We start from the raw sequence: 20,620 nt of genomic DNA, 5'->3' as shown, positions 1-20,620 counted from the left end.
TAAGTGCTTAATACATATATGTTGAATTAATGAATGCTAGCACACAAAGTACTTTAAACAAACGGTCTAGTGGCCTTGGAATAAAAATCTTAAATTCACAATATTACCATTTTGATGAAGAAGGTAACAATACAAAATTGGGATGAATTATACCATTTAAAAGGTTGTGGCTTCTAGGAATCCGAACAAGAATGAACCAGGCAGAAATGCCAACTCAAAATGAAAGTGTTTATAAAATTAATTCATCTAGTTTAAAGTAGATTTGCTATGCTTCACTTAATTCTGAAGAAGGAAGAATATATACTTCCCATATTAATAAATCACATCAAAAAGTAGGAAGTTTCAGTAACAAGGCCGTAGGTACATTGAAACCCCTTTTTATATGAAAAGGTAAAATGAAAGACAAATCAAGATTGAACATAGTGATTGCAAAATATAATGCAATTTTGAACAATTAAAATTATGAAAATATACAAAACTGATGGGCAACACAGCTAGGCATTTGTACATTTTCCATTATGTGGAGAACACTAAAAATTTCTCTACCTTTTATCCGTATCAGATAAGTGATTTAAACCAAATGTTTGCTTTCGAGAGTCAACTTAGGATCTCAGTAGTATAAAAAAGCAGTACTTTTTCAGTCTGTAAACAGTAGTCGTGTTTTTCTCTTTTCCTTTTTTTGTTTTTAAATATCAGTTTACCACACAAAAACAAAACAAAACAAAAAACCCACACAAACCAAAAACAGCAGCAGCAGCAATGAATTATTTGGGAATTCTCTTCAAATACCAATGACATAAAATTGCTGGAGAGGGTGCTTTTTTACTCATGTAAGAATATATATATATATATATTTTTTTTTAACTGTACACAATTTATAGTGCATGACAGTTTCCAAAAGAACAGATCAATAAAAGATATTGGCCATTTTTGCATAATTTCATTCTTTTTACAATTATCTCAAAATGTAAGAGGTTGGATCTAATTGAAATGCTACATTTAGTAGGAAAATCAACAAGTAACAAAGGAAGCATAACCTTGATGTAACATTATCTGTCACTAAAACCAGTAAAGGACCCAGATGCCCCTAGGCAAGAGACTAGTTAGGTAGACCACTGGAGTCACACACTGTCCCTGAGGACCAAGCCCAGCCTACTGAGCACACATATGCTAGATTGATCATGGTCAGTTGATAGACTTATTTCAGAGCATTTCTATTTCTATGTACAGTATTTTTGGATATTCAAAGAAACATCATTTTAAGAACACATGCCATACACACACATCCCTACCCCCATACACAAAGTTCCATTTAAATAGGCCATCGTTTTATGAAGTTATGATATATTGTTATTAAATTAGATTTGGAATCAGAATTTTCAGTTCATCTTGTTCAAGGCAGTTCTTCCTTTTAGGGTGGGGTGTGATAGTTGTGGCTGCCAACTTACATCAAAACTAGTTTTTTCAAATTCCTGGATGGACTAAGATTTCCAACAAGTCTTATTTTGAACAGGTAATTCATTAATTTTGAACAAAGTTTTCTTGGAAGTTGAGACAGTTATTAATCATATCAAATTATGAATCTAAGAAAGTCAAGGTGATGGGAACAAAATACAATTGCTTTGCATACAGAGATTTTCCAAGCTCTTTTTTGGTTGCTTTAAAAGAAAAAAGTATCACATTTCACTGGATAAGTGAGTTGGAAAGGACCCTGAAGATCCTTGAGACCAATCTTCCATCAGACACTTGAATTTCCTCATCAAATTCATTTCTTTGTTTTTACAGAATTACTAACTTTAATGGTATTTGAGTAACAAAGACCAAAAACAGAAGCACAGATTCAAACATAAAAGTTACTAAAATAACTGTATAAACTGTAACATTTTCAAGAGCAATGTTTATCTTTTCTGTCAGACCAACCTCTGGAAGCTGCAGTCTTGGGGAGCTCCAGGCGAACAATGTAAACACCATCCTGGTATAATTCTCAAGTCTGAAAAAAGTAAACTGAACCTCAAACCCAACGGATAACATTTTTTTTGGCCAGCCTAAAACTTAAAACCTAGGTTAATTTCATAATATATTCTCTGCTTCCTTCCTTCTCAAACCCCCCACTTAAAAAACACTAAAGTATTAAATCTTTATTTTCAAGCATGTATACATATATGTATATATGCTTGAAAATGCAGACATATATATGTAAAAGCATATACATATATATATATATCTCACAAAACCAATGACATTGGTAGTAGACTTGCCTGCATAAATTATGTACACCTCTATTCTTTAAAACAGTGATTCGCATCTTTCCCATATAAATGAAAGACAGCAAGCTAATCCTCAGCAGGCTTACAAGTGGTCTGCACTACTTTCCCCTCCAAACAGCTGCAAGTTAACTGAAGCCTATCTGTGATTTACTCTCACAGGAGCTAAGATGGGGAGGTCTCGGCCATTGGGACTATTAAGCTGAAAAATGAGGGCCTGTGGTCCTCTGAGTGATGCCCTTCAGTGGCAGGTGCTTATGCCAAGTTTCACCTGAGGCCCTTTGGGTACCTGCCTTGGGTTCAGTGGGAGCCAAGCAGCTGAGGAAGCCTCAAAACTAAACTGGTAATATGGAAAGAAGGCCTGCTCCCAGTCACGGGCCCCCTCTATTTCTGCTTTCTAAGGCTCCAGGACCAGACCAAAACGCCCTATGCTATAACAGTAGAGCAATTCAGCTGCTCTGAGGTCGATGCTTTACGCTTAATTTCTATTGCTGCTTTTATAGGCCCCTCCTCCCCACCAGATGTTTCTGGTGATAGAAGGGAAGAGAAAAGGTTGGGTTCTCTTGTGGCTGCCATATGCATATGAACATGTATAAAAAGTGGTCAAACCCAGATGAGGGTCCTGCTTCTGGTTTATATACAATAATTTAATCAGTTGTATACATTTAATACCTAAAAAATTAATTCACGATCAAAGTCCTTCATGCATTTTATGAGGAAGTTCTGGATTAAAATGATGGTCAACCAGATGTAGCTTTTGCCTGGGAAGATGATGTCATTTTCTGTTGTAGAGTTATCAGTGTCTGTGGTTCACACTAACTTAAATTTTTAGTTTCTTTGTGGTCTCAAGTCTTTTTTTCAACAGCTCCCCAATTTCCAGAAGAGAGTGCAGGTAACTGCTCTGCACCTTCCTTTGCGCAGTCTTTGAAAATTTTCTCTCTTCCTACAAAGGAGATAAGAATTAGTAGTCTTGGTCAGAAAGCATTCCCCCAGATAACAGTTCCCCAGATATAAATTAAAATTACCATTACCTTTGGACACTCTGCAAGCTCCATCAGAACAGAGTGGGTCATTTTCAATTTCATTAAATGCAAAGAAGGCTAAACTCATCACAGATGTATATTTTTCCATGTGATTTTTCATTGAGACCCTGTTGCTTTAGTATTATTATTCTTTCAAGTAACCTTTGTTATAAATGATATAAAGTTGGAAAACTGAGATTTCTGATTACTAATTTTCATCAAGAAACAAGTTAGAAAATTATTACTAAGTAGACTGGCCATAAAATCACTACTATTTTGTTATGAGCTATACAAAGTAGAAAAAAGGAGATTTCTGGTTATTAGATTCATCGGGAAAAAAAAGTAGAAAAAAATTTTTTAACTGAAGTATAGTCAGTTACAGTGTGTCAATTTCCGGTGGACAGCATATCCCAGTCATGCATATAGATACAGATATTCATTTTCATATAGAAACTTATTATTAATCTAGATATTATCAGTCACTTTTTAAAAGGGCATCAAATTGACCAGTATCACCTTTTCTAGTTACAATATTGACAGACCTCCCTCCATAATAACAAAATCCACAAGTTCCAGAGGCCAAACAACTAAAAAAGACCAAAGTTTTCCTAAGGCTACTCAAATATGTGAGTTAAATACTTGCTGTATGCTTGATCTGTGGCACAGACCACAAAAAATAAAGGCGATGAAGTGTTCAAACACACAAAGGTGGCTGGTTGAAAAGTGGCTAGTTTTACATGAAGTTAGCAGTATTGTAAAGCCCGAAAGAAACCAGGTAAGCACACTTTATCACCCAACATATGCATAAGAAGGCATGTACAGCAAATGCATTTTATTCAGTACTGTATGTAAAAGCAAATGTAAAGAAACAACCTAAAATGTCCAATAGTTATGGTGCATTCATATTTTGAATACTATGCAGTTGTTCAAAAGAACAAGTACAAGGTGGTAGTACTCCAGAAGCCCACGGTGTTTCAAGTTTAGAAAGAAAGGAAAGAAAAAAAGACGTAAACCCAATGGAAATGGAATTGAAGAGATGTTCTTTTTAACCCAAAAGAAAGTACTCAGCACTATATGGATCCTACATTTGGTGGCCAGTGCCGCTCAGTATTATGACTTAAACAAAATAAAGCAATATAAGGCCATTATTGTTTTGTTTAATCCTTACTATAATCCTATGAAGTGTTATTATGATTTCCATTTTACAAATAAAGAAATTGAGGCCCAAAGAGGTTAAGTGGCTTTCCTGAGGCCAAAGGATGAGGACAGAACCAGGCCTTGAAAAATCTAGAGAGTAGTTCAGAGTTAAGGATAACCTCTAGAATAACCAAAACGAGAAATTTTATTCCTCATTTTAGGAGGCAGACAGATCTTTTAACAAGAACAACCACTCAACAATCTCAACAACAGCAGAGCTACTGTGCGCGGACTCTGTCAGATGATTCACAGTCCCATACAATTCACTTTCCTGCTTCCGTGATTTTTTTTTGCCTCTACCTCCTTCTGCTTGAGATTCCTTTCCTCCGTTCCTCTTTGCCTGGTGAAAATTTATTAATCCTCAAATGTCCCTTTTCCAGTGAGACTCTTTTTGACTCACTCAGGTTTCTGTGCTTGTAGCGTATCTCCAATTTAGTAAGTAATCTACATGCATCTTTCTGTAGCCAGTCTCTCTACAGCCAGGTCTTTGATCACTGTATTTCTACAAGCACTTAGCCCAACAATAGTGAGCTCAATAAATTTATATCTACTTACTGACAATCTTAAAGATACTCAACAAAGCCCAACCACATGAAGTAATCTGACACCTGTTCAAGTGTGCAATCCTTAAGATTTTTTTTCAAAATAGGTACTGTAATTTCAAGTTTTTATTTTTCTATTACTATTCACAAAAGGGCATGAGAGTTGGAGTAGAGAATGAGTTTATGTTTAGTCTAAAAAGTAAAAAGTTAAACAGCTCCAAATCTACTACTATAAATTACCAGATTTCTTTGTATGTAAAAGTGGTCCAAAAGGACCAGGAAGTGTCCCCTCTTTTGGCATGCAGAAGGCAGAATCCTGCCCGGGATGTACCTATTTCACAGGGCCTGGAAGTCATAAAGGCTAATGGCAGATACAGATGTGTTACGGGAATATGGAAGAGGGAGAGGTGGGGGTGACTCTGGTTGGTGGCACTGGGACTCCCTTGGGGCTGGGAACTGGGAGGCGCTATTCTCTATTTTCTAATTCTCCTGTAACAAACATACATTGTGTCTCTAAGGAAATAACGAAAAACTACAGAGCAATTAAAAAAAAACACGGTAGGTAAGTATTTATATGATCTAGAGACCAAATACAAAAAGCAAGAGACAAAACAGTGTGTATAGTATGCTATCATTTGTGTTTAAAGGCAAGAGAGGTGGGAGGAGGGACATAGAAAACCCATCTACAAGTATATTATGTCTAACTCAGGAAGAGTACACAAGGAATTATTGATAACAGCAATTCATTCTTGGAAAAGCGACCTAGGGAATGGGTTAGAATGGGAAGGAGACATTTTACTGTATATTCTTTCTTTACTCTTTGAATTTTTTTTTACCCCTGTGCATATTTTACTTTCCAAAATAATCTAAGGCTTAAAAAAAGGAAGGCAAAAATACTAAATTAATAATCCATCAATTAGTACTTCTAATAGCCACTGAAGTCTATATTCATTCTAATATACATAGGAAAATAGCTGAATATAAGACTTAACTAGCTAAAACCAAACTTCTAGTCATTATGTCTGCTTTCTTTCTTTAATCTATCTTTGAAAATTTTAAATGCTCTGAGCCCCTACACACAGTACACCCCTTGTTAAAAGCTCTAACATGTTGACGTTTTACAAAAGAGAGGTTTTATAACCTCTTAAAGCTGGTGTGCCAAGCAAGATTCCATTCATTCCCTTCCCTAGGAGGGCCCGGGTATAGGGCTTGTGCTAGCATGATGGCTGCCTTCAGATTACTGGATGAGCTCCCTCCTCAGCAGAGGCTTAGGTCAGACAAACTACTCAAGGAAAGCATTTCCTCAAGATCAGAGTTTCATCACTGGAACAACTAGCCAGAAACAGGTGGCTCCACCATTGCCCTTCTGGCCTCTAACAAAATCCTATGCCTACTCCAGGCTGGGGCATGTTAACTCACCTGACACCATTTGTTCAATTTTTCAATTAACTTTTTAAAAAGCATCCACATTTTAAAGGTAAGACTTTACAGGGATTTTGCCAGCAGAATTTTAAGAAACCAACTTAAAACAATTATCAGGAGAAATCTAACAACTGGTACTTTTGATTCTATACTTGCTTCCATTCCTTTTTGGCTGTCTTGCTCTGGCCTAATTATTACTGACTTAATTATTTCTGATATTCAGTATCTCCTTTCTGAAGTGACAGCTGCTGGGCTGGCAGTTTTCCAGTTATTGGATCTAGCCCATCCAGGAGAAGTTAAGTTCTCACTCAAGGAGATTGTCCCTGGATCTTAAAAGTTTGGCTGGTTTCCTCGGGTTCTCAAAATAGGGACAGTACTAGGGGGAAGATATAGCTCAATTGGCAGAGCACATGCTTAGCATGCACAAGGTGCTGGGTTCAATCCCCAGTACGTCCTCTATAAACAAACCAACCAACCAACTTAATTGTCTCCACCCTCACAAAAAAAAGAAAAAAGGGAAAAAATAGGGACAGTAGTAATACTATTCCTCAACAATTCATCAGTAGTTTTCACAGTAAAAGAACAACCCCAAAAATGGGATTAGGGTAGGGATGTGGGGAATGAAGGAGGAGAAGAACCTACCACTAATAACACAGCAAAAAACTACTGCCAGGCACCTTATAATCCCAAGTCCTATGGAGAGAATGATAAATTCAAAATTAACTTGTCCTTGTGATAAAGATAAGAACATTTGCATATCTACATAACTTAGTGCTGATCACCTACAGTCAGTCTCTTACCATATAGTCTCTTACCAGTGAGAGAGAAGTGTCTTCTAAAATAAGTTCTTCAAGTTTAAGTGCAATTAGATGTGTTTCAAGCCCTTTAATATGATCCACAACATTGGAAATTAATGTCTGAATCCCAGTAACATAGTCTTGGAAACTGGTAAAGACAGGTGGCTAGAAAAAGATTTTTAAAAAAGTTGAAAGATTGTCAAACATATTTCCCATGCTTATATCACATAAGCTATACTAATTTCATGCTATAGCATTACTTATTTCTATTAATAATAACAAGGATGAATATAGTTTTGTATATTAAGACAGTCTCTCAAACCAAGGTAAATTTAATAACCACCACATAATGCTAATTCAGCAACAATGACTTTTATACAATGAGGTCTTATTTTGCTCTGGGGAACCAACCGGAGGTGAAAAATCAGTAAAAAAATAATAATCTTAGTTGGTCATTAACTTCAGACTAGGAATCTCCTGGAACACTAAAGGAGATGAGAGGAAACAGGACTTCATTTCTTCTCTTTATGTCCTTGAGATTTTTCTCTAATGTTGATAACAGAAATGGAAATTCTAAGTTCTAATGAAAAAAATTATGGGTGACAACAACCAAGAGAATTCTAAAAAAAGGGAAACTTAAGCTAGTAGATATTAGAGTATATTATAAAGTTACATTAAATCCAGACAATAGTGGTATATAATTAACAAAGAATGAAAGGAAACAAGTCCCAAGATAGAGCAAAGATATAAGAGAATTTAAAAGGTGACATTTCAAAATGGTGGTTTCAAGTGGATGAATGGTACTGAGATAATATAAGATAAATAAAATAATAAATACCAAAATAAATTCCGAATAGATTTAGATATAGATACTTAATTAAAAAAAAAATCCATCAAAGCACCAGAAGAGAATTTAGGTGTTGGCTTCTGCAATCTTAAATTGAAAAGGCTTTTCTAAACATTATACTAACCTAGGAACCATTTAAAAAAAAAAAAAACTTTGTTTTTGAAAAAGTTACTATATTGACCCCCCAAAAAATCACTCAAGTTAAAAGACAAATGACAAACTGAAAAAAACTGCATCATATAGGTAAAAGGATTAATAACACTGTTATGTTAAGAACCCAATAGCTCAAAATACATCAATGGAAAAAATACTACTACCACAATAAAAAAGTTGGGGCAAAAACAGAACAGAAAATACATCAAAGAAATCCCAGCAATAAGATAAATTTTAAAAACAGATAAACACAAGAAATCTAGCCAATCAACTAGCTTTTCACTCAAGAAGTCTTCTTTGAAGGTTGAACATCAATGGAGTTCTTTTAATGCAAATTAAAAAAAAAGGGAGTACCAAAGTTTGCCTATCCAGTGGGTAAGGATACAGACATACCACACTGTTGGAAAATGTAAAAATATATACAAGTATCCCCAGCTTTTCTAAAGTTTGCTTTACGCCACTTAGCTTTTTTGAAAGACCTACATTAATTAGTACCTGCTTTTGTCAACCAAAAAAACCCCAAAGAGCATTTTTTTTTAAATGGGGAAAAAAGGGGGTTGGGGAGGGGAGGGTGGGCAGCAAGCTACTGTGGAAGCAGCACACACCCCTAGCAACAAGAGTGGCACCGGAACTACACTCAGCACCAAGCCGCCACCGCTTTGCACTGTGTCTGTAAGCATCTGTGCTTTATCTCAGTTTATTTTCTGCATCCATCAGCAAGATGTAGCCTAAAGTAATAGCTTCTCTTTATGCCACTTCAGCTTACGAAAGATTTCATAGGAATGCCGTACTTTTGGATAGCAGGGGAAACCTGTATATATATAGTAATCTCAGACCTAGGAGATAGCCTAAGATCATATTATAAACTCATCTGGTGTAATTTGTCCATACTTTAATAGTGGCACTATTTTATAATATTTTAAAAATTAGAATCAAACAAAAAGCAAATGTGGCAAATTGTTAATAAGTGGTGAATCTAGGTGAGGATATCTGGGTGTCAATATACTAGTCTTTCAGCTTTCCTGCAGGTGTATAATTTTTTTTTTAAGTTAAGGAGAGAAAATGAATGCATATAGGATCCTAAGGTCTCTTACAACATGCAGGAAAACAGTGAAAAGAAAAAGGAGCATGTGGCCAGACTGTCACTTGTGTTTTACCATGATGATGCTGGTTTCTTTTTTCTTCTTCTTCTTTTTCTGTAAATTTAACTTGTATGGTCGTAGGACACTCTCACAGTAACTGGACACCCAAAGGATAATAGAAATAGTCTGAAAAAGGAAAAATTGCAAATTCATCTATAAGGATTACACTCAAGGTATCTATGAGGAACAAAGATTATGGACTAAACAAATTCTGTGCAGTTCTTCTATGCACATCCCTTCCATTTCTCTTCTAAGTCTCCACTCTCCAATTTCCAGGATCACATTGATCCAGGTCTTCCTCATCTCCTGCTCAGAATTCTGTAATAATTTAGATCTTTTTTTTCCCCTGGCTTTCCCAGCTCTAAACCCACTCTCCACTCAGTCCAATTTCCTTTCCCTTCCATAACATCCTTTTCACTGAAGTTAAAGGGTCCAAATTCCTAGGCATGGAATCCAAAGGTTCCTTACAAAATGCTCCTCCCCATCCACCTCTCCATCCAGGTAAGATACTGTCTCATCTGCAAACCTTAACTTATATATGAAGAAATCTCCCAGGTTGGTCAGCACATATTCTCCTTTGTGTTAAGTTAGGTGTTTACACATCTTCTATGCTACAGTGTGTACATGTACATATACATGCAATTCTTTCCCATTCATTCATTCATTCATTCATTATCTCTTAGGCATTTCAATGTACCAGTCACCAAAACAGAGAATCCTGCCCTCAGGAAGCTTACACACTAGTAGGGAAGAAAAGTAAATAAACATGTATCAGAAAGAAAAGGAAAAAATATAATGGGTTATGAGTGTTTATGATCCTCCTCTTTTTCTCTCTGGCTGAAAAAGAGGAGAGAACTCTGCTACAACAGCTCTTGGATTCTCCTTCAGAATGCAGAATGTCGGTCATTAGTGAACAGCAGCAACAAATTTAAAAAGCTGGTGGAATTAACTTAAACTACATAATAGTTAAGTCAAAAAGGAGAATGAACAGAAAACAGCTAGATTTGGAATGAATCCGAGGAATTTTTAGAGATTAGTACAGCAAATTTCAAGAAGTTTACCCTAGCATTATGAAAAGAAATCTTCTTTATATTCTTGGAAGGAGTTAGTTCAGAAAATTTAAATTGCTTTTCAATTAACAATAGGCAGGGAAGGGGATTAAATTCCCAGGTATAAGATACCTATTACCTGTTCCTTTTTGAAAAATTAATCTTGCATACAATTAAGGAAAATTGAGTTTTTCAGGAAGAGAACAAACACATACCTCAACAAAGAAGACTAAATTTTCTAAAAGAGTAGGATGTGTTTTCAAGTTACCACCTTTAACTTCTAAGAGATCACCTTTACATTTACTGAAGACATCTGAAAACAAAAATATTTTATGGTTTTATTCAGCTTTTGTTTCAATGTTATTTTTAGGAACACAATGCACAATCTAATAAAGAATAAGCAAATATAAAGGCTTAATCCAGTAAGTTCCCCCACCCCAATGAACCAAACACCAAAGCCTATCTATTTTAAGCTCTTTAAAAGGACACATGACTACTACTCTACTGTTTTCAAAACATAAAAAGCAGACTTATAAATTATATATTCCAGGCTCTAAACACTAGCTAAACCTTTTTATTGATAGGCCATTGGCACAATAAAATTAAGACTCCAAGTGGATGACTCAGAAGAACTTGTGCCATTATGTACTAAAAGATCAAGATGCATGGTAGAATTGCACCTTCATAACAAATACCATGTTTTATTCTCATAATCTTGATCATCTTTTAATTGTCTTCATTTGAACAATAAAAGAAAAGACTGTTAGGCTCCTGAAAAGAAAGACACTTATAGATTTGAAATGCCGTTTATGAAACAATTTCATTTCTAGAAATTTAATCCCAAAGAAAAACTCAAGTAAGCACCCAAACAATTGTGTACCAAGATGTTTATTTCAGCACTGTTATACATAATATATTATGTACTCAGAGTACATAAATAAATCTGGGACACTGATACAATACTGTGGAATAGTATGCAGCCCGTAAAACAAATGGGGTGTATTTTATTTATATAACTGGCATGCTTAAGATGTCCAAGATAACAAAAAAAGTAAAATCAGAAAAGCACATATTATACTTTTTCATAAAAAACAAAAACAAAAATAAAAGCAAAAAAAACCAGAACTACATTTTTCCATTAGTACATCTATGACTGTTTAGGTGGTATCTTGAAATATGGACTCCAAAGTGTCAGCAGCACATACTCACTTACCTCTGGGGGAATGGAGCTGGGAGACCGGAAAAGATCACACCCATCTGTGTACCATTTTATAAAAGGTTACTACCACTTTTGTAATCAAAACTTTTTAAAGTTAGAAACAAGTCTTTAAAAATACCAAAAGCATGCATTATTATTTTCAAATCCTTTTCAAGTTTCTATTTAAAAATGAGCTACTGTCAGACAATCAGGTACTATATGGGAATCCACAGTTAAGGATACTTACCTTTTAATTGTTCTAGTAAAGACTTAAGACTATTCTCTACTCGCTCTTGGATCTCCACTGTATCCTCTAAAATTGAAAAACAATGAAAAACTTTCAATTCCTTTTTTTAGTAAGACAAAGAAGCAAGACCAATACCTGGAAGCAATGCATGTGCAACGACATTTTCTTTTCTCTTAACACCCACAGGCATGTAAATTCCATTACTGAGAGCAGAAAGAAAGATGAAGGACAGGAAAAGGAAAAGGAAGGAGAAAAAGAAAGAGAAAAAGAAAAGAAAGGTAATAATTACCTTTCTTCCAAAAGCACTCCCTAAAATTCTCTAGAAGGACTAGGAATCTATGTATTTCAAATACTCTGAATGACAAGGTCTACAAACATAACTTAGGAAACACAAAACACAAACAAAAAAACACAGCCTATATGGTATTTGCGATTCTCACTGGGTTGAGAGCTTAAAAAAAAAAATCTCTTCTCTAGAAAGTTTAGGCCTTCATTTTTAAGTAAAGAATTATATCTGAAATCCAATAATATTTCAACAAATCAAGGATTTCTTTAAGTTTTGGCCCGTCAAAATGATTTTAAATATGGAAAAGACTTAAGCTTCTAAAATATTATTTTGTAACCTGTGAATGCACTTTCTCGTATATTAAACCAGACATTTCAGAACAACTTCCAGCTCCCATCTCTTCCAAATTTTCCCAAATATATGAAGTTATAGATATTTTGTTGCATTTATTAAGTTTCAGTTACAAAGACCCAGTAAATATGCTCATGCAAGTATATACTTACCTAAACCATTGGTGTCTAGCTCATAAATATCACTAACAAGATAAAAAGAGCTGGTCTGACACTGAGAACAACCAGAATTGAAGAATCCAGCCATTCTGGTAGGTACAGGACCAAGGAAAGGATACTAGAAAAGGGGGGAAAAAAAGCGATGTTCTTTTTATCCATTGACATTTAAATCCATAAAATAAGTAAACAGAGAGCAATAACTACTGGATAAAAATCTGTCTCTGTGATTAAGTTACAAATCACTCATCAGCAAACTAATAATAACCAAATCATTACAATGAAAACAGGAATGCTGTATTAGTTTGTTGATAACTATTTAAAATTTACCATCACAAAAAAAAGCGATTTTGCTTTTCTTCACTACCCAGTTTGGATATTGAGGAAGCCTCTGCAATTCTCCAAATTTAAAAAGTTGATCTTTTTCTTGTAGATGGGACAAAATACTGTTCTTTACTACTCACCCATCACCTAATTCCTATTTTCAAAAAGACAGTACAGCTTATTGTAGCTTTGATGGTAAATATACATTGATGGTACCTTAATTTCCCTCTCAATAAATCGCTTTCCTGTCTCCAGGGCCACCTCCAGCTGTTGAAGGAGCAAACGGAGAATATCAATCCGGGAGGATACACCATTCTCAGTGGTCTTCTCTGAGTTCTTTGGCTCCACAGAGTGGTTAAGACTTGAGAGTCCACTGATCAGCCTCAAGGTTAAGGAACGGATTCTTAACCACATTGTCTCCTCCTCCAAGGAAAGTTTCTTATCTTCTTCAGAAACATCCCTTAAAAAGAAACATCCCCAAACCATCTATTTTATTTGTATTGCCTTTAAATCTTTCAAAGTTCACTTTCATCAGTCAAGGCACCTTTGAACGGTCCCAGTTTTCATTTAACAGCTGAATGATCTTGGACCAACCAATTGTTTTGGTATCCATAAAATGGGAATGATAACCTACCTAACAGGTCATTTTCCCGTTAACTGAGACTTATTTTTTTGATGATAAAACATATAACATAAAAATTTCAAAAGACAGAAAAGTTAAAAAAAAAAAAAAAAAAAGGAAGGAAAACGTGCCCTGATAACCAAGAACCCACAATATTAACAGGCTTGATACAGATTCTTGCAGACTTTTGCAATACAGATGTACAAAATTTAACTAAAAATATTTACATAACTTAATATATTTTAAACAAATAAAATGGGTTCACAGTGTTTATACTATTTCATAAATTGCATCTTTTTATGACAGTATATGCAGAAAAGAGTTAACATAGCAAGCCTAAGGCTATTGTCTTTAGAAGGGCCTGCTTGCAAGTTTGATCCTTGGCTGATGTCTGGGAACCTGCATACCAACCATTCCCTCAATGTAACAGTTGCTCACTGTGCCTAGACTATTTGTACAAACCATGTGGTTTAGGGTGAACAGTGCTTTCCTTCTGGGAGTCTGGAATGTCAGTACAAGCTAGACAGAGGGTGCCTCTGTAACCTGCTGATAAAAACCTTGGGCACCAAATCTCTAATGGGCTTCTCTGGGCAGAAATATTGCACAAGTTAACTGCATTTTTTGCTGCTGGAGAAAGGAGCACGCTCAGGATGTTCCTTCCTAGCAAGGAGAGAACACTGGAAGTCAGTGCATGGAGTTCTCCATACTGCACCTCTGTCTTTTTCTTTGGCTTTTCCTGCCACGTATCTTTCTGTTACAGTAAACCTTAGCTGTGGGTATGACTACATGCTCAGTCCCACGAGTCCTGGCAAATCACTGAATGTGGTCGTGGCAACCCCCAAATCACAGCATACTCAGAACTACCTCGTGTACATGTTTCTGCATGCTCATGTACTTATTTCCTTAGTTTTCACTTTCCTAGAAGTGGATCTGCTGCATAAAATGGTACTTATAATTCAGTGTTGATACCTATCACTGAAATTCCCTATAGGAAGGTTATATAAAGTTCTACTGCCATGTAAGTGCACAACAACCATTTTCCCATAATCCTGCTGAGAATAAGGATTAATCTTTCTTATCCGATAGTCTAAATCTTTGTCCAATAGATTAAAAAACAAATCTTTATTGCTGTAAATTGCATTTCTTTGAACTTCCCGTTAAACCCTTTGCCTCATTTGTTTTTTAGTTATCTTCTTACTGATTTATTGAGTTCTCTGTATATATGAAGGATATTAATATATATGAAGAAATTTACCAATTTACCAGATACCTCTAGAACTTGTTAATAAATTTATTTCTATATAGAAGGCTAATATTTACAGAGATCAAATCTTTTGTTTCCAGATCTGGTATAATGCTAAGAAAGGCCTTCCCAACCATTTAAAAATGTTTTTTATATTTTCTTCTAGAATTTCTAAGTTTTAACATAGAATCTTTAATCCATCTGCAATCTGTTTTCATGTACTCTATGAAGGAGGATCTAACTTTTAGATTAAACAGGAATCTCAACATATGGATGAGGTTTATTTTCTTCCTTTGGCTTACCTCTATTTTCTGATCCCTACAACAAACTTGTTATTTTATATATATATATATATTCATTACATATTTTAACATATTTTATTATTTATATTTATATTATATATTATATATATTTATATATACATGCAATTTTAAAACTCTTAAATTTATCATAATTCTTTAAAAATAAATTGCTTGGGGTTAAATTTCAGTTACCTGTCTTTTGGATCCCAGCTAAAGAAAACATTTAAGTCTCTGTTGTCTCGCAAGGCTTCCCATGGAATGTCATCTTCTTCTGGCCGAAGATTCATTGACTTTATACTTTCTGCTAAGCTGGTTGTTCTGTGATATAGAAAATTTATGTAAGTATTGTTCAATAGTAAAATAGCCATGAAAACATATTAGCCAGGACTTTGTTTTACTAGAAAGAGAGAAAAGGAAAGAAGAGCAAAGGAAGAAAGGAAGGCTTTATTAACAAGTAAAAGCTCATATAAGGTGAAACAGAGCCAAGCACCGATAATACTGGCCTGCTACACGGTAAGAGAAATGCATGCGGAGGCCCAACCAAAGTAATGTTCACCAGCATTAATTCCTGAAATCCCATGTTTGCAGGATGTGGGTAACCTTGTAAACACAATATGGACCAGAGATAATGGCCATGGCCTACTGGCTTCTGTCTGGAACCTGGGATGGTGCAGGCTGTACTCTTTATCACTCCCCATGACAGGAACCTTCCCCTTTCTTCCCTGTCCCCTCCTAATTTTTCTTTTTTCCCCCTATTCTTCCTTAGCGTAAGCCCACTGATGACACCCATGAGACCTATTAGTGGCTCTCAGCATCTGCTCTAAACCCTTACTTCCTTATTAGCTCTTGTACAATACTTACATATTTGCTTCAAGTAGAAGGTCTAACAACATCCGTTCAGTACGGACTTGTGCAAAATGAAGAGAATTATTCAGCCTGTTCCTAAAAGCGATAAACTCTGGGATCTTCTCAAATGCACCATATTTGTAAGCTTGGATAATATATTCTGAGGTCTGGGAAGGAAAGACATCACCATGGTATAAATATTTCACAGATCAGGCAGTGAAGGCAAACCTTGCCAGACAAAGTGAAACAACACTCAGACTAAAATTAAGATGTTGAATCTAATCTTTAAAGTTCTTGGTCACCAAGTAGAATATCAGCTTTTAAAAATGTTCTTTTTCTTCTATCCTATACTGGAGTCAAATGTCTGCTTTACTACTGTTACTACTAATAGCACCCAGCTGCTGCTACAACCACATAGACTTTCTCCTAGCAATTATGTCTTTCAGTTCAACAGGACTGAAGGTTTTCTTATACCACCTCAGTCAAAAATTTGGTTAGTGCCACTGCGGAAGGGATATTACTCCATGTTTTTCTGCATCTAAGATAAACTTTGCTTTATACAAAGGTTCCCCAAAACACTAGAATAATATACCATCCCATTACCACCATAAATAAAAATCACTCTCCTTCAGAAAAAAGGACAGGCAGCTCCTTGGTTTTGCTTACTTCTGAATATTCTATCACAAACACAGGGCATATGTGCATTACATCAAGATGGAAGACACCAAACAAAAGACCTATAAAAATTCATGTCATAATCCATTCTGAGGACAGAAAGCACTCAAAAACCAGGCGACCTGTTCATCCAAACTACTAGGCTGGAAAATTCCATAAACAAAGTAAAGGGAATGCTCACCAGGTGTGCTTTAATTAGATTAATACATGTATACAGATGAAGCCTGAACAAAGGCAAGATAAAGAATTCTAAACAGAAATTCTGGCACAATAGAAGAAAATCTCAGGGAAGAACATTTCCTGAGTGTGGGCCATGCCATCAGGATCAGAAGTCAGAAGGGCACTCTTTTGGGCCAAGGAGAGCTGATGTCTGCCCCAAAGATAGCTCCTAGAAAAACCAGTCTTCTTGCACAGCCTCAGTCAGCTCTGCCCCCATCTCCATTATGACCGAATAACTTGCCCAATAGGAAAATAGGCCAATAGTCAACAACATACCCTCTGATACACAGCCTCGCAGGGTTCATTTCAGGCCGCGGGATTGCGCCACGGGCGCTAATTCAACTGCATTCGATGCGGCTTTTAAACCCCCATGGGACACCTCGGCGAGCTGTTTGCCTGCAGTATCTGGAGAAATTAAAGACGGACGGACACAAGAAAATTAAAAAGATTACTTGTGATCCTGCAGGTTTAAAGAAGGACTATCTGAAAAAGCTTAAGTATACCTTCTAGCGTGATTAAAGGACAGTGATACGCCCAATCAAGAAGAGGCCAGGATACTCTAAACTCAGATGCTTATCCAATGGCCTCTTGGCTTGGAAAATATAGCAAGGTTTACCATCAGCCCTTGCAAAAGGAACGTACAGTTTGAAAAAACCAGCTGGTTATGAACATGTGATCCAGCAACTAATCAGGATAAAAATTTGACTTTGGTGATTTCAACCAGATTTATTCATTACAGCTCAAAAATACACTGATTAAAGGAAAGAACTCAGCCTTACCGAGCATAGGGTTTTAATTTCTGAGTGGTGCATGTAATACCACTTTAGGGAAAAAAAAAGGCAAGAGAAAAATAAAGGGCCACAAAAGGGGAATGTAGTCCTTTAGCAAACTAAGAAGGTAACTATAGCTCTCTGGCTTCTCTTTGTAAGATAGTCCTCCTTTAATACTGCAATAAAGTGTTACTGCAGAGCTAGCAAAGGGCCTGGGCAGCTACCAACAGAACAAAGGACTGAGGAAGTACTAGAATTTGAAGAAACAACCCCCATTGGGACTGCAGGCAAACCCGGAAGCCATGGGTACTTTAAGTACTTTTGAATATCAGAAAATGGTGTCTATACCCATTTTTATTCATTTATGCACCAATGAGGCTATTTAGATCCCACGTGGAATCCTGAAATGAACCCTGGTCATTATAAAAAATTAGCAAAATACATAGACATCTAGCCCTTGAATAATGATCTTCATGAGACTTTTAAAGGCAAACTTTTTAAGTATAAACATGTAAATAACTTATGGACATATGAAAATCTAAGCTCAGTTTTTGATCATAAAAATCTACAACAAAGTAAGACGACAGCAGACAATGACTCTTCCAGTAAGAAAACCCCTATGGAAACCTTCCAAATATAACTTTGAATCTCACAGCACAAAGCCTTACAAAGCAGATTTTCCCTTTAAGGAGTAGGTGTTCTTTCAATGAGCTAACTGAGAACTGAAATACATCACTCCAGGAAAAACCATTTGGGGATGCCAAAAACTACCAAGAATAAAAGATGTAGGGCAGAGAGTTTTAGCTTTCCAGAGAGATATTTCTAACACTATCAGAAGGTTTAATACATACAGTACAACACTACAACTGTGATCTTTCTTAGCTTCAAATTCCTACAGGAAAGAGTCCACACCACAGTCTCCATTTTCCTATCTGGGACTTGGGCTAGGCATTAAGGTTTAAAGTGTGTTATCCTTGCTGTATTTTGCTTTTGCCTCCAGCACCCCTCCCAGATTTTCTACTTTAATATGATTAAGTAGCTGTTTTCTTAGTAGTAATAAAAATAAATTTCAAGTAGTCTTAGTCCCAGATTACTAAAATGCTTTAATGTTATCAGGTTCAGCATTACATACATTCAGATGAACTAGTCATTCCTGCTACACACAACCACCAGCAAAACATCAAACAAAGATACAAAATGCCACTGTGGACAACATGCCCTCTCAGCACTCTTGGGGATCTCGGATCTCCTTTCCTTATTACAATACTTTTGGTTGTTTTATTTTCTGTATACGTGTGTGTGTGTGTGTGTGTGTGTTTTCTTTTTTTTTATGACCCCTCATCCTCCTCCCTCCCATTTTGTTTTCAAAACAACTTTTGAGACACAACATTTGGGGGGGGGGGGTTAAAGTTTAATTTTTATTACTATAAAATAATGTGCCTTTATTGACCAATCATGAACAATATAGTTCCTCTAGAATGCTGGATGATTGAAAACTAGAGTAAAACCAGTCACCAGACTTGGATTAATCCTTTATTTACCCCCCAATCCTACCTCAAAGCTATTCGAGAAACCGAACTTTCAAAAGGATCCTTCAGTATATCAAATGTTTCTTTAACTCTTCCTTAGAAATACAGAAATGATACAGATACACACTATTATATATAAAACAGATAAACAAGACCTACTGTATAGCACAGACAACTATATTTATCTCTTAATAACCTAAAATGGAAAAGAATCTGAAAAAGAATATGTATATATGTATAACTGAATCACCTTGCTGTACCCCTGAAACACTATAAATCAACTATGCTTCAATTTTTAAAAATTAAAAAAAGAAAAAAAATACAGAAATGAAACCCAGAATAATGAGATCTGAAGTACATTTTTCTTTTGATTTTTTTTTTTAATAGTTAGTGAAACTTCTTGAAAACAGAGAAGGGCAAGCACAGATACTTGAACACACAGTGAAAACTCCCAGATTTATAACCCAACTGCCCATTCATGCTAGGAGATTTTAGACCCAAAGCACTAGAAATGCCCTTCTGACACCAAAGCAGGGCCAGCACTTTCTGAGCAATACGTTCAGCTGCTGATACCCACTTTCGTCTCTCCCTGATCAGAAGCTATAGCACAAAATGAAGTCTGAACAGAGATACAGTCACTGTTGGGAGCCATGGGAGGAGAGGGATAGAGCTTAAAAGCCAACTGATGATGCAGAGTCACTGTTGGGAGCCATGGGAGGAGAGCGATAGAGCTTAAAAGCCAACTGATGATGATGAAACCCAGAAACCCTGGGTTTCATCAGCCCTCTAGGTCATACCCTGAAGCATAACCAAACATAATTAATGCAAGATGAGAACAACAAACCTATATTCTATTGTTCAGAAATGCTTTTGCCCTGTCCCAGTTTTTTATTTAATACACTCCTAACAAATTAGATGGAAGATAAATTAGCTATAGCCATCATAGTTACAAAAGAGTTTTTTAAAAAAATCCTCATGGGTATTTGCCCAGAAGAACCTCAGAAACCAGCTTCCTTGCCAAGTTCCTTAGTTGCTGTCAGACCATGAAATTGGAACATTATGGGCGGATAATAGCTGGCATGGCCTAATTCCAGTGATGTGTCTCAGAAGTACATGAAACCAAGTAGTTAGTGACTATCTTAGAGACAAGCCTTATCTCCACATATGTTCCTGGGTGGTTCTGCACTGCTTGTTGACTGAGTAAGAGACATATGTTTTTCTACAAAAAATTCTGCTTAACTGACAAGTGGAGACCAAGTCTGCTTGCAGTGAAAAACACGGTGCAAATCCCATCCTTTCATTATGGCACATAAAAGCTTTATCTTATTTATAGCTACTTTAAAAAAGTATGCTATTGATCTATGTTTCTTGAACTGCCCTTCAATTGGTCAGTTTTATAGTTCTAAGAAAATACAAGT

The 20,620-nt window shown here is 35.9% G+C and overlaps 1 protein-coding gene across 1 annotated transcript in view; it reads right to left on the bottom strand.

The window, feature by feature from the left end:
• Window positions 1-207: 207 nt before the first annotated feature.
• Window positions 208-20,620, bottom strand: part of NAA25 (N-alpha-acetyltransferase 25, NatB auxiliary subunit) — a 60,539-nt gene continuing 40,126 nt past the window's right edge. Inside the window, exons 16-24 of the mRNA XM_006204828.4 lie at window positions 16,025-16,176; window positions 15,356-15,481; window positions 13,213-13,456; window positions 12,670-12,793; window positions 11,881-11,946; window positions 10,651-10,748; window positions 9,402-9,512; window positions 7,263-7,409; window positions 208-3,207 (exon numbers count right to left, since the gene is read on the bottom strand). Of these exons, the coding sequence (XP_006204890.1) occupies window positions 3,085-3,207; window positions 7,263-7,409; window positions 9,402-9,512; window positions 10,651-10,748; window positions 11,881-11,946; window positions 12,670-12,793; window positions 13,213-13,456; window positions 15,356-15,481; window positions 16,025-16,176 (1,191 nt within the window). The 3' untranslated portion in view covers window positions 208-3,084. The remainder of the gene's footprint in view (window positions 3,208-7,262; window positions 7,410-9,401; window positions 9,513-10,650; window positions 10,749-11,880; window positions 11,947-12,669; window positions 12,794-13,212; window positions 13,457-15,355; window positions 15,482-16,024; window positions 16,177-20,620) is intronic.

Source organism: Vicugna pacos, chromosome 32 (assembly GCF_048564905.1).
Source record: "Vicugna pacos chromosome 32, VicPac4, whole genome shotgun sequence".
Lineage (NCBI taxonomy): Eukaryota > Metazoa > Chordata > Mammalia > Artiodactyla > Camelidae > Vicugna > Vicugna pacos.
The sequence above is the reverse complement of the archived record's forward strand: the minus strand, read 5'-3'. Positions and strand labels throughout refer to the sequence as shown.